General features: G+C 44.3%; 1 protein-coding gene and 1 long non-coding RNA gene across 10 annotated transcripts in view; one reads left to right on the top strand and one right to left on the bottom strand.

Moving 5' to 3' along the window:
• LOC134555462 (uncharacterized) overlaps positions 1-12,362 on the top strand; it is a 65,329-nt gene that overhangs the window by 21,988 nt on the left and 30,979 nt on the right. The gene's annotated exons all lie outside the window — the stretch shown is intronic.
• Positions 5,522-12,362, bottom strand: part of GLIS1 (GLIS family zinc finger 1) — a 177,986-nt gene continuing 171,145 nt past the window's right edge. For all 6 annotated transcript variants that reach the window (XM_063407056.1, XM_063407057.1, XM_063407059.1 and 3 more), the window contains 2 exons: positions 9,017-9,184; positions 5,522-5,989 (listed from right to left, as the gene is read on the bottom strand). In XM_063407056.1, coding sequence (XP_063263126.1) covers positions 5,853-5,989; positions 9,017-9,184 — 305 coding nt within the window. In that variant the 3' untranslated portion in view covers positions 5,522-5,852. The remainder of the gene's footprint in view (positions 5,990-9,016; positions 9,185-12,362) is intronic.

Raw genomic sequence — 12,362 nt, 5'->3', positions numbered from 1 at the left:
ACAACGATTGTTGGGTTTATTTTGCTGTTGATAAATAACCGGAGCTCCTGGGTTAGGCATTGGTGCAGCTGCCAGGACTTTAACACTAAAACCGAAGTATTTGGGTTGCTTCCTCCCACCCCATCCCCACCAGGACCTGCCACCTCTGTCCCTTTTTCACCAGGGAAAGGACAACTCCTGCATCTAACAGACTGTCCCCCAAACCCAGGGTGCACCCAGGTGATGGCACCTCCAGGGACTGACACACTGCTTTTCCAGGATGCAGTTTATTTAATCAACCTCTTTTCCCTCTGCATGGCAAGAGTTAATTGTGCTAGTATAAGAATGTTATGCCACAGGATTATTTAAAAAAAAAAATCGTTTTTCTTACAGCAGGGAACATGTCCAATAATTGATGTGGGAATATTAATGCAATATGTATGTTATCAATTTAGAAAAGCAGAAGACATATTTCCTTAAGCTTCTAATCATTTATACATATGACCTTCATTTATACAGCAGAAGGGCTCTTCCAGAGAGCTACAATTTGCTTCAGATGTTTAGCTTGGGTATTTTGCTTTACCTCTTAACTGCCAAGTTCGGGATTATTTAGCAGTAAAATTAGAAATGTGGATTTGAGTATGTACCAAAGTCCTGACAGGTGTTAATGGAACTCAAGTTGAATATTTTATTCTTTAAATAGTAAAATGTAAACCTGCATTTGTTTAGCTTTGCCTTCCTGCCAACTGTATCAGGTATCTTGTGTGACTAGAATCACTGTTTTCTGTACAAGGTCTTCATGGCAGTTTCCAGGGCCCGTTCCCAGCTCAGCTTGTATTTATAATCCTAACAGATTTCAGCTCCACAGAGAATTCCTTAGGCAAATGTGTGATTCTCAACTCAAAGAGATAGAGAGAAAACTCATAATGCAGTATAGCCTAGAGTTGAAGAATATGCCTAAAAATGCAAATAGACACCTAAGAGGATTTCTCAGAAGGAAAGAAAATCCTGGAGATGAAATTAAAGCAATTTAAGGCAGTTGTGTTAAAAACAAACAAGCAAACCCAAACCACTTAGTCCTTTTAATTTTTAGGCATTCAGACACCTTTAAAAATCTGTTCCTCAGCCCACTGCAATTCAGCAATGTCACTCACTCAGGGCAAACTCTGGTTGAGAGGGATTTGTTTTGGTCCCAGTGGTGTCCGGGTTTGCTCAGATTGCAGTGTGGGGCACGCTGTGTTTCAGAGAGGAGCACTGGGCATTCAGGAAAGGATGTAGGACACTGGCACAGCACAAGCTCAGCCTTCCTTATCCCAGGAAATGTGATGGGAGGTGGTTATTGTATCTGCATTTTGATGTCCATCAGTGGAGACCATGGCTCCCCAACACCTTCCTGGGGCAGACTGACACCCCCTTTGGAGGCAGCATTTCCTTCTCAGCGCCTGAGAGGAAGCCACGGAGCTGTTCTGACCACTCATGGGCACGTGGAGCAGGGGGACAGAAAGCCTTCCCTGAGTTACTGAAAGCCCTGGATCTGCTGGCTGACCCCCACACTGATCCCAGTGCTGGGGGGAAGAGCTGCTCTGGGGCTCTCTCAGTTCCCATTGCCCTGAGAATGGAGGGTCCTGCTGCCCTTCTGAAATGGAGGGAACCACAGAGTGTGGGAGGATGGGTCTGATCCTGCAGTGGAGCAGCACAGTGTGTTCCCTTCCTAGCCCAGTGCCACGCCAGTGTCCCCACAGGCCACGTCTCTGAGTGTCCCCGTGCCCAGCAGCTCATTCCAGTCCAGTGTCTGGACACAGGCACACTTGGAGGCTTGCGGCCTCTCAGAAAGGAGGGAGAAACTCTGAAATCGAGAAGGCCTCAGAGTTTTGAAAATTAGCATCATGCTTTTCTTGGTGTCCCTGATGAATTGAAGAGAACGTCAGTATAACAGAGGGCCAGAAATGCACTTTTAAAGTTGAGTCACTTGGTTTTGAATGAGAGTTATTGGTGCTGGCCAGAAAACCTGTATTTGCACAGGAGAATTATTTTATTTTCCTCTGGTTTCACCAGCACAACAATTTTACCAAAGGAATGAGCAAATTTCATCTCAGTAGGAATCCAGTGGAATGCTGTCTTATAAGACCTTTAGCTAGATTGGGACTTTGTACACTTTCAATGGTTTAAAGAAAAATTCTGTGATGGTTGAGTGGTTTTCAGTCCATGGAGCTGAGACAGGCAGCCTTGCAAGGCTGTGACAATCTATGGCTACAGCCCTCCTTCTGCTTACTCTGGGCATGGACTCCCAAATCACCTCAGGGAGTTTGCAGTTTGCTTTGAAATTTAAGCAGAGAGGAGCTTTTAGTGTAACTCTGCAAATCTCAGAAGGGCTTATCTCAGGAGGGAATATTCCAATGGCTTTGTGGTGTCAGTGAATTAAATTATATAGGCTGGCTATTTTTTCATCTTCTGTTGCACTGACCTAATTTAATACAAATACATTACTGAAGAGCTGAACTAAAATCGTGTAGGTCTTAATAAGATCCTAACAAAACCCATTGAAATCTTTTTCTCTTATGCAATTTAAATTCAATTTACAGTCACTGTTTATTTTCACATACTTGGTTGTTGTTTTAAGCACTGGGGTTTTTTTGCACTGCTTGCGTAACTTAGAGCTATTGCAGTATCAAACCGGTGCTCTTAATGTGCTCTGGAATTTGGCTTTTTGGACTTTGACCATTTAGAAAATGCATCCAGTTGAAAGGACAGTCTCAGGAACAGGGGAGCCTTTCCACAGGCTGCAGCTGTTCCTGCTGTTGGGTGTGCACATAAGGAGAGAAAATGATGTGAGGATGTACTCAGCGCCTGTATCCCTTCCCTGGGAGCACATCCGAGCCCTGGGCAGGCTGTGGCCATTCCTGCTGCACACCTGAGCCTGGGGGCTGCAGCATTCCTGTGCCCCGTTGCCACATCATAATGAGGGTGTTACAGGAGTGGCATTTTGTCACTGAAAGCCACACGATGGTCACAAGATGTTTTCCAGCCCGAACGATGCTGGGGTTGTGTGTGCACATCCCACCAGCTCAGCTGTGAGGGCCCCTCTGGGGCACGGCAGGACCAGCACTTCTGTAGCTTGTGAGGTGCTGTAGCAGGATGGGAACAGAACAAGAATTTCGGTTTTCTATACAATGAAAAGCCTGAGCTTGATTATATTAAAAGCTTTGAAGTCCTGCTGAATGTTTGGCATCCAGCCCAGCTGGTGGAGAGTGCAGAGAAGTGCCTTTGCTGTTTCAGTGTCAACTTGAAATTAATTTTCTCTCTCCCAGCTTGATCAGCCACTGAAGGTCATCTTATTTCAGTTGTTCCTAAAGCGTCCTGCATACACAGAGGACATGCACAGGGCTAAACGGGGTTTGCATTCACTGGGGAAATGATTTGTAGCTATTTATCAAGTAGTGTTGTAATTTATTAGTTGAATTCTGTTGCTTAGATTGAAAAAGTATCTGACAGTCAACTGGAACCAGCAGTTCCATTTTAATTCCACTGGGTAATAGTTTTCGACTATTATATATAAAGCCTTACCTCAGTTATTATACATATTAGTTGTTGGGGTTTTTACTGCACCACAACGAGAAACTTGCCAAGCAATAAATTCCATTGAAAGGTTTCTTTGTGTCTTTAGGAAAAGCTTACATCAGATACTTCCCTACTTACATGTAATAAAAGGAAATAATAAGGTACACAGCACACGAGTAACCATTAACTCGTGCTATTGTGTATTTTACTGGCTTTATTAGGGATAACTTTCCAAACCATACAGACTCAAACAAGTGCCTTTGCATTTCTCTGAATCTATCCTTTTAATTTACAGAAAACCTGATTCACACAGATTGTGGAATTAAATCATCACCCCAGCTGCTATGCTTTAAGTTTCCCAAACCTTTGTGAATCATTGTGTGGTTTTGAACAGCCTGGTTGTTGTGACATAAGAATTTTCGTAATTGATCAAATATGTTTAGGATTGGTTAGTTTATATTTTTAACAAAAAAAGAGTTGTTTTTAGAAGAACTTATTTAATTTTTAGGAAATTGAATTAATCTTGTTTTTAAGTCATGATTTCCTTTTTGTGTTTCCAACTAATTGCAGCACGGGAATTATTTTGATTATTGTCTCAGACATTACAGCTTTGTTGGGCTTCAGATATGTTTCTAAGTCTTCCTTCAGAAGCCTTAGCTCTTCCTGCTTGGCTACCTGCCCCCTTGTTTAATGTTCTGGGAGAGAGTTCTGCCCACTTATGTCTGAGACCAAAAAAACCCCAACTATGAGGCATCAGAATAAACAAACAGGACAGAAAGCCAAATGTGGCCGTGACCAGAAACAAAGCCACGTGTTTAGGCTTAGAGCACAATTTGGAGCGTTTCTGCATCTCAGTTCTAGGAGAGGAATGATGAGTCAGAGCTGCCAGGGCTGCTGGGCCACAATTAATGGGTTTGCAGCTGGCGCTGGGCGTCCTTGAGAGCCAGAGAGCTTGAGGAACCCTTGCTGAAACAGGGGTCGGGTCACGTAACCCCACAAACCTTGGTCTGTAGTGACTAAAACTTCCTGAATGTCTAAGCTGCATTCAAATTTCTTGAGGACAGAAAGCTAAATTGGATACAGAGGCCCCTTCAAGCAAGGTGCAGCCAGGCCCCGGAGAAACAAGTGCACCGTGTAGGCTCTGTGGTTACCCTGCACCAGCCCCGGTGCGGGGGGAATTTCTGTGTTTGCAGGGGCTGAGAGAGGCACAGGGACACCAGGGATCCTCGTCCTGTGGGGTCTGGGACACAGGCGCCCTCTGGGACCTGAGCTGTGTCCTGCATTTCTGGGGAAAGAAGAGACAAAAAAAGGAAAGTACCATCCTCAGCCACAGACTGGGTTCAGCCCAGCTGGGGCTTTTCAGCGGTGCCCTGTGGCAGCCTGGGTAACTCCAAGTGGACAGACATGGACTGATGCAGGGTGTGGACAGCCCATATTAAGGTCTGTAAATGAGAACCTTTGTGTTTTTTCCCTCCTGTTAGTTTTTCCTGGGCACTTCCAGGAGCTGGGCTCTACCAGGCCTGCTTGGCACACACTGGGGGCACCCGGCCCCGTGTGTCTCTCCCAGGAATCATCGCTGTGCTGGAACTGCAGCCCAGGGGGGCCAGGGACAGAGTGACAGGGAACCAAACTCCTGCAGGGGGCCCTGCTCCACTGGAAGCCCCTTGGTTTTCTGCACACACACCTGGGCTGTTCCACTGTCACAGTGACTGAGGTGCCACTGCTTGGCTAAAATCCCTCTTGGGCATGTTAGGAATGCAGTATCGGGGAGCCCAGCGGGGTTAAGAAATGACAGTACACTTGTTTCCAGTTTTTAATGCTTTCTTGTAAAACTGAAAATACAAAACCAGCTGAGCAAATGTAGATCTTTATATACATGAGGTCTCTGATTAAAAAAAATCCTTTTAGTTAAAAAAAAAAAAAGAAAAAAGAGAAGACCGAACAAGTTAAATGAAAACTGATTAAAGGGGACAACATTCTCAAATTGAAGCATAATTTCCAAGAAGGAAAACATCTTCTTTACAAGTTTATTATATAACTTACATTTACACTTTACTGAGAGAACTTACAAAACAAGCTGCTTGAAATGCTCCTCATTCCCTTAAAGCATGAATTTCAAAGTGCCACAGCAAAGGAACAAGTTCCAATATTATCTTATACAGACTATTCATGTATAAAATGGTTTGGTAAATGTGAGGTGTTCATTTAAATGAGCACATATAGGGATACAGACTAAATAAAAGTACTTGAACGACATCTTTGTTATTACATACGCAGTTATAGGAATAATAAAGGAAACAAGGCCAGCACTGCTCTTAGGTGTCTGTGTAGATGGAAGGAATGTGATTCAAGCAGTGATCAAAGGCACTGTTCTGGAAGAATCCATTTTCATCCGTTCCATTGGAGACCATGTCTTCAGATACACACTGGGCTTCAGAGATCCCCTCATAGCCTGGAAGAGCGACAGGGCAGGGACACGAGTTAGTGCCACGGGAGGAGGGAAGCACAGCACAGCACAGCATTAATGGAACAGTGTTCAGCATCAAAGCCTCGCCCACGAGAGGCACAAATTTCAGTGGGTGTTTGTGTCATCGTGGCTGGTGCTCTCATTTGTTTCTGTGCAAAGCTGGGCACTTGCAAGTGAAGTGCAAGCATCAGAGCACGGCTCTCTTGGGACTCAGTCAATATCTGAATAGGACATCAAAACAATGAGTGGGCAATGATCCTACTGAGTGTGCACCAGAAGTGATGCAGTCCTCTTGGTTGGTGTTTTTCCTTTTAATAGCACTTCAAAAAAACATTCCATGTTTCTCCCAGCTGCTCTTGAGGTCCAGAAGAAATCTGGATCCTACATTTACTGGCTCTCCACATAGTGCAGGTGTGAGGAAGCATAAGAGGGGCAGGTCAGGCTCACAGGACACATGCAAAGAGCTGTGATCCTCAGCCCACCAAAGCCCACCAGGCTGAGCTGGCTGCTGCTTGCCAGGCTACCAGAAAGCCACGGCAGTAGGGAGGAATTTCTCGGTCCTTCTTGTATAATACCAAACTTCCTCAGCTATTACAAACCTCCTGAGCTGCACATCCCTGTGGAGAGGAGCAGGTATGGCCATGCTGCCACATGCTATGGCACCTGGAGTGCCAGGGAGTCTAAAAGGAAGATTTATTGCCTCCCCAAAGGACATGAAAATTTCTAGTATGACCCACTACAGCCTCCTTTTGCAACTGGCCAGTCAAGGCCCACATGCATTTGTTCATTTTACTGCAGTCCAGCTCCTCCTCACTGCCCCTCTGCTGTGTTCACCCCCTTAGCATCATCCTTTATACATATTCTGGTTTCCTTTATACCAACTGATTTGGGCTGGGTCTTTAGAAAAGCATCTGTGTGAACTTCAGCACAGTGTTCTGACCCTTGCCCTGAGCCCCCAGGGACCCCAGAGCCCACCTTCCACAAGTGGACTAAGCAGCAGGAGAGCTGAGGGAGCACATGGAACAGTTTTAGCAAATTCTGTGCCTGACACAGAAAGCCGAGCCCTTCCACAGTGGGGACTCCACTGGGGATGGCTGATCCTGGTGGCTGAAGCACCAACCTGGCTCCATCCTCTGCCCCACGGAGGGCTCTGTGGGGCCATGGGGAAGTGACTTTTTCTGTGCCTTGGTGGAAAATGAGGCGGTTCCTTCTCTTTACCTCCCCCTCATCTTTTCCACCTGCCCACAGCTCTGCAGGCAGGTGTGCCTGGGGGGCTGAGCCAAACTGCCCAGGGGCCTCAGGGCTGAGTGGCACCACGCCCGCAGCCAGGCTGGATCCTGCATCCTGCACAGCCAGTGCTGGCTGCAGGAAAACCTGTCCACTTCATTGGGGCTATGCTGCTGTTAGGGATGCTTTTATTATTTGAGATCAAATTCTCTACTTACATCTCTGCATTTTCCTACGACTTGTTAATTTACTGTTGGTTTACAGGTCAGATTCTGCAGTCTGCAGGGATCTGGCACACAGTGAATGTCCAGAGGTTCTGGAGGATGACCTCGGCATGTTTATCTGTGTCGGGCCAAGTGGAGTGAGCACTATTTTGATAAGTTTTGTGAGTGTTTATGTTATGCTAATTTCTATTTGATGAGCCTGTATACAGGGCGGATACACAACCACAGATGGATAAAACCCAAGATAAGCATACACCCCAGAAATCATTATTAGATTCCAGATCGAGTAAACTATCCAAAGTCCTGCACAGAAAATAAAAATTTATTGACTGTTAATGTGATTCATGGAACAGCTGTTTGCCAGTCACATTTGGCATTCCTGCGAGATGAGATCTCATTTAATATTAATGATGCTATAAAAGCCTGAAAAAAATTAATGTGTAGCCTTGATGAATCTTGCAAACCTGAATGGTTCTATTTTACACACTAAAAGATGAGATGAGATTTATATATTTCATACATGTTTATGTTTCAGCCTTTTAAGTATTTGCATGCCTCAATAACCACTCTAAAAACAAAAATACTAAACAGAAACATTTCATGATAGTTTAGGTCCAGACAGAAAAATCAACTGTTGTTGAAGTTGGTGTCTTGCCACAGTATTATTCTTTACTGCTACAATTTCTTTTGGAAAGTTTATTTAGTCTGTTCTTTAAATACTGCAGGCTGTCAATCTAAGCTTGAAATTTGATGTTAACATGAAAAACCCCTATGTTTTAGTAATATCAAACTTATGAGTAACACTAAAGAATTCAAAGTTGAATTGAAACTTCATCTTAAATGTTTCCCTTGTGTTGGTTACTGATGCATGCACTTCCCAGAATGGAACAGCAGACAAATGCATGCACACTTGCTCTGAACAGAGTCTCCTTTAATACAAAACAAACAGGAAAGTCAACTTTAATTTTGTGGTCCGACTCAGGCCCCAATTCAAAAAGCATTTAAACATATGTTTTCAGTATCCTTCTTAACCGAGGTGCCCTTCTGAGTGCAGGCATGGAGAGAACTTTCTTGGAGATGTGTAAGTAAAGATTGCAGCAAATGGTTGTTTTATGGCTTGACAATACTCACTTTTTGTTTGATTTCAGCAATTTTGTCAATTCCTAAATTTAAAAAGAAAAAAAAACCACTGCAAGACTGCACTGCTAAAGTAATGCAGCCATTATAAGTTTGACCTGATTATAAAATCCTGCTTGAGCACACCTGAGATGTGCAATGAACAGATCACACCAAAAATGTGGGCAGTGCCTTGTCAGCTCTCCTGAAGGTGGGTGTTGCCTGTGGCATCCAGAGAATGGAAGAGACTTTGTCTATCAAATACAGCAGGATTAAAAATAATAAAAAAAAGCTTTCCTTCTGGGTTTTTTATAGATGAAAATGAATTTCAGGGCTATTTTTTACACAAACATGTTTTTGTCATAACACTGAATATAAAATGTGTTCTTTGCCTCTCCTGCTACAAATATCATTTGGATAATTCCTTATGGGTGGAATAAATTACCTGTTGCAGCTAAAGGTGCGTTGAGTATGTGATAGCCATTCTGCCTCAGAGGATTGAAGCAGTGGGAGTCCCCTGTGAGCACATCACTGCTGACAGACTGCTCCATTGTTCTGTAGCAATCTCCGTAGTGGAAACAGTTTTGTATGGAGTGAAAGCTGCCTTGGTAACCTGAAAGCAGATATTGCACACAATTCAATCCTGCTGCAATGGTACCACCTCCACTTCTGTCACAGCATTTCATTACTGTTGGGGGGGTTTATTTCCTCAGTTTTAACTTTGGAAAAATGATTGTCCTGTTCTAGAAAGTGCAGTTAACAGAAGAGCCCCATCAGACTCAGTCCCACAAGGTGCTGTGGACTGGGATCCCCATCAAGCAAAAATCTCAAGGATGGGCTTCATTTCAAGCCACAGATCAGCTGAACACAGTCACAGCACACGTTTCCAAGCTAAGCAGGGAGCCCTCCACTGGATCAGGTCCAGGATGCTCAGCTCCTAAGGGAATGTCTCTGTGACGAATCACTGTTAATTTAAATACAATAATGCAGTATTTAAATGAATAGCACTGCTTTGTTCTCAGTTAAGTAAAGTCTTTTCCCATCCAGTGTGTGCTGTGAGACAGCGTTGTTTATCCAAAAAACCTTCACAGGTTCCTCAAACTTCTTTCCCAGACTGCTCTTGATTCAAAGGAATCCCCTTTCACTGGACACAGGGGGCCACAGTGTGCAGGTAGAATTGACCTAGAAGTGCAGGACTGACTCCAGATGGTGTCAGGTGAAGACTGAGTTCAACCAGAGGCTCTTCTGCTTCTGGAGAGTGCTGAGAGAGATCTGTATGGTCTCTGCTTGCCTCAGTCATTCTGCTTTTGAAGCATGTTTGACTTTCACCCTCCACATACCCAAAACTTCTTAGATCCTGGGTTTTTTCCCCTAAGAATTGTATTATCAGTACCCAGCAGTTTGGGTTTTGCCACTGGAAGTTGTGAATGAGTTGTAGACAACAAAAGAAGGTATTTAACAGTAAAGGACAAATTAATTGCTAAGGAAGGAATTTTGCAATTTAGAAGTTGTTCCCAACATCTTAAAAAATTGTAATTTGTTCCCAAAAGGATGATCTCAAAGTATGTCATGATATTTAAACCAACCATGGCCTGATTTAATTCTCTTCCTTCCTCCTGCCTCAGTAGGCTCTTCCTTATTCCAGGTGCATTGCACACTAACTGCACATTCCTATCAGCTACCCCTTTTCCTACCTTCTCTGAAACGACTCTCCTTCCCTTAAATGCAACTGAAGTCAACCAAATTATAGTTAAAGTCTAGCAGAATGTGCTTCAGGATTTTCCTCTAATTGCCAGGAAAAATACGGAGCTGTTGTCTTTCCTCCCTTGGTCTTACTCCGACTGAGCCATTTCCTCAGGAGCTCCTGCAGAAGCTGGGGCAGTTCAGTGAATCCCAGCCACAGCCACATTTCCCCGTTTCCAGCTGACACTCGGCCCCACTCACAGCAGAGTCCCGCCCTGCTGGGCTGCCCGTGCTGCTCTTCTTCTGTTTGCTCAGGAATTAAATCCCTGTGCCCATCCCCAGAGCACCTGGGGCTGTGTGGGGTGAACGTGTCCCTTACAATTCCTGCACTGTTCAGTCTGATCTCCCACTCCTCTCTGTTTTCCCCCCATACCAAAGTCTGACCAAGCAGACAGCACCAGGCAAAGCTCGGGGTCTGGTCACTCTGGATTTCCTAAGGTGGCAATAAGTAAGGCCAAGTGAGGCAATTCTTGAGTAAATGCAATAAACTCCTTGAGTGGTGGAAGATTTGCTCTGAAGCTTCCCAGTTCAATAGGTGCTTTGGCAGAATCGGCAAGGATTAGATGAGTCATTTCTTGAGAACTTATGATCCACTACAAAATACCTGAAGTGTTGATATCCATGATTAGTCAAGCCCTCATGGATGGCTCTTAGATAAAGACACTACACACTCTGTACCACGGCTGCTCATATTTGCTGCTGTGGAGAAGGCAGCCCCAAAATTTGGAAAGCTGAGCATTAAATGATGCATGTCCTTCCTTGGAATAAACAGGCAGCCACCTCTGTTTACTGCCTGGAGAGTCTGGCTCAAAGAACCAAGGAGCTCTTGTGAGAGGCAGCACAGCCCTCTTTTGATGTGGTTTTAGGTACAGGGCATTATTGATCGGCTTTGATAATTATCCTGACTTTCTGTTTACAAAACACAAACTCCTTGCTGTAAGCCTTCTAAAAATACATCCTTTTGAGATGAGCAGTGAAAGAAAGAGACACTTGGCTTCAACAGAGGCACAACTGGTTGCAGAGAGCATTTAGATGCATTGCTAGAGAGAGGAAAAAAAGAGCTTTTTCCAGAATGTCTGCTATAGACATCACTCCCAGGGAAGGGATGACGTGTATTTTCTCTATCCCTTTAACTGCTGTCCTCCCCTTGTGCTCCCAGGCTTGCCTTTGTTATATCAATTAAAAATCTCCATGATCTGCAGAGCTGGCACAGTGGCTTAGAAAAGCAGAGAGCAGCCAAGCATGACAGAACTGGATTGAAACTAGTCAGATCCAGGGTTTTCCCAAGACCTGTGGGGAAAGGTTATTTTGAAGTGTTTTAAGTTACACTGTCTGGAAATACCTGAAGCAGAGAACTGCCTCAGAATCAGAGTCTGGAAAAGAGTTGCCACAAGCAATGAAATCCTCTTCTGGATTGCAGTGTTTATCCCTCAGCAGCAGTGTGAGATAATCTGAGAAGGCAGAGGAAAAAGTGTTCCTGGAACCACCCAGTGAAGAGAGGGCTGTAGGAAAATCCCAGCGCTACTGCACTGCTGAGTTCAGCAGCTCCTGATTTCTGCCAAGTGCTCCACAGACAAAGCACAGAGCAGTGCCCCTTCCCTGTTCTAACGTGCCTGTGAGGGGGGATAAATGCAGAGATGAAACTAAAGAAAAACCATGGAGTGAGGGAGGGAAAGGGTGCAGCAGGAACACAAAGCAGGACACTAAAAATGGGAATTTTGACCCTTTGGGTTCATTGCATTTAGTTGTGGTTCCTTTAGATTTTGTCAAATGCTTCACTGAGAAAATGTGGGGAACTAAAATATGATTAAAATCCCAAGCGTTCAGTTAACAACCACATACGGTTGATTAGAGTAAAACAAACAGGGAGCATTTTTTACTAGTTCCTAAAAAAGACTCCCTTCAGGGGTTAAAATACAAAGTAAGCGAAGGCTGCTCCAGTGCAGACATCCCTGCTCCTTCTAGAGTGCAAATCTGTAGTACCAACTTGGCAATAAGTGTTTCACCAATATTTTTTTTGCCACATGGATTTCAGGTTCTCCTTCAGT

Source organism: Prinia subflava, chromosome 10 (assembly GCF_021018805.1).
Source record: "Prinia subflava isolate CZ2003 ecotype Zambia chromosome 10, Cam_Psub_1.2, whole genome shotgun sequence".
Lineage (NCBI taxonomy): Eukaryota > Metazoa > Chordata > Aves > Passeriformes > Cisticolidae > Prinia > Prinia subflava.
This window is presented reverse-complemented; position numbering and strand designations above follow the sequence as displayed.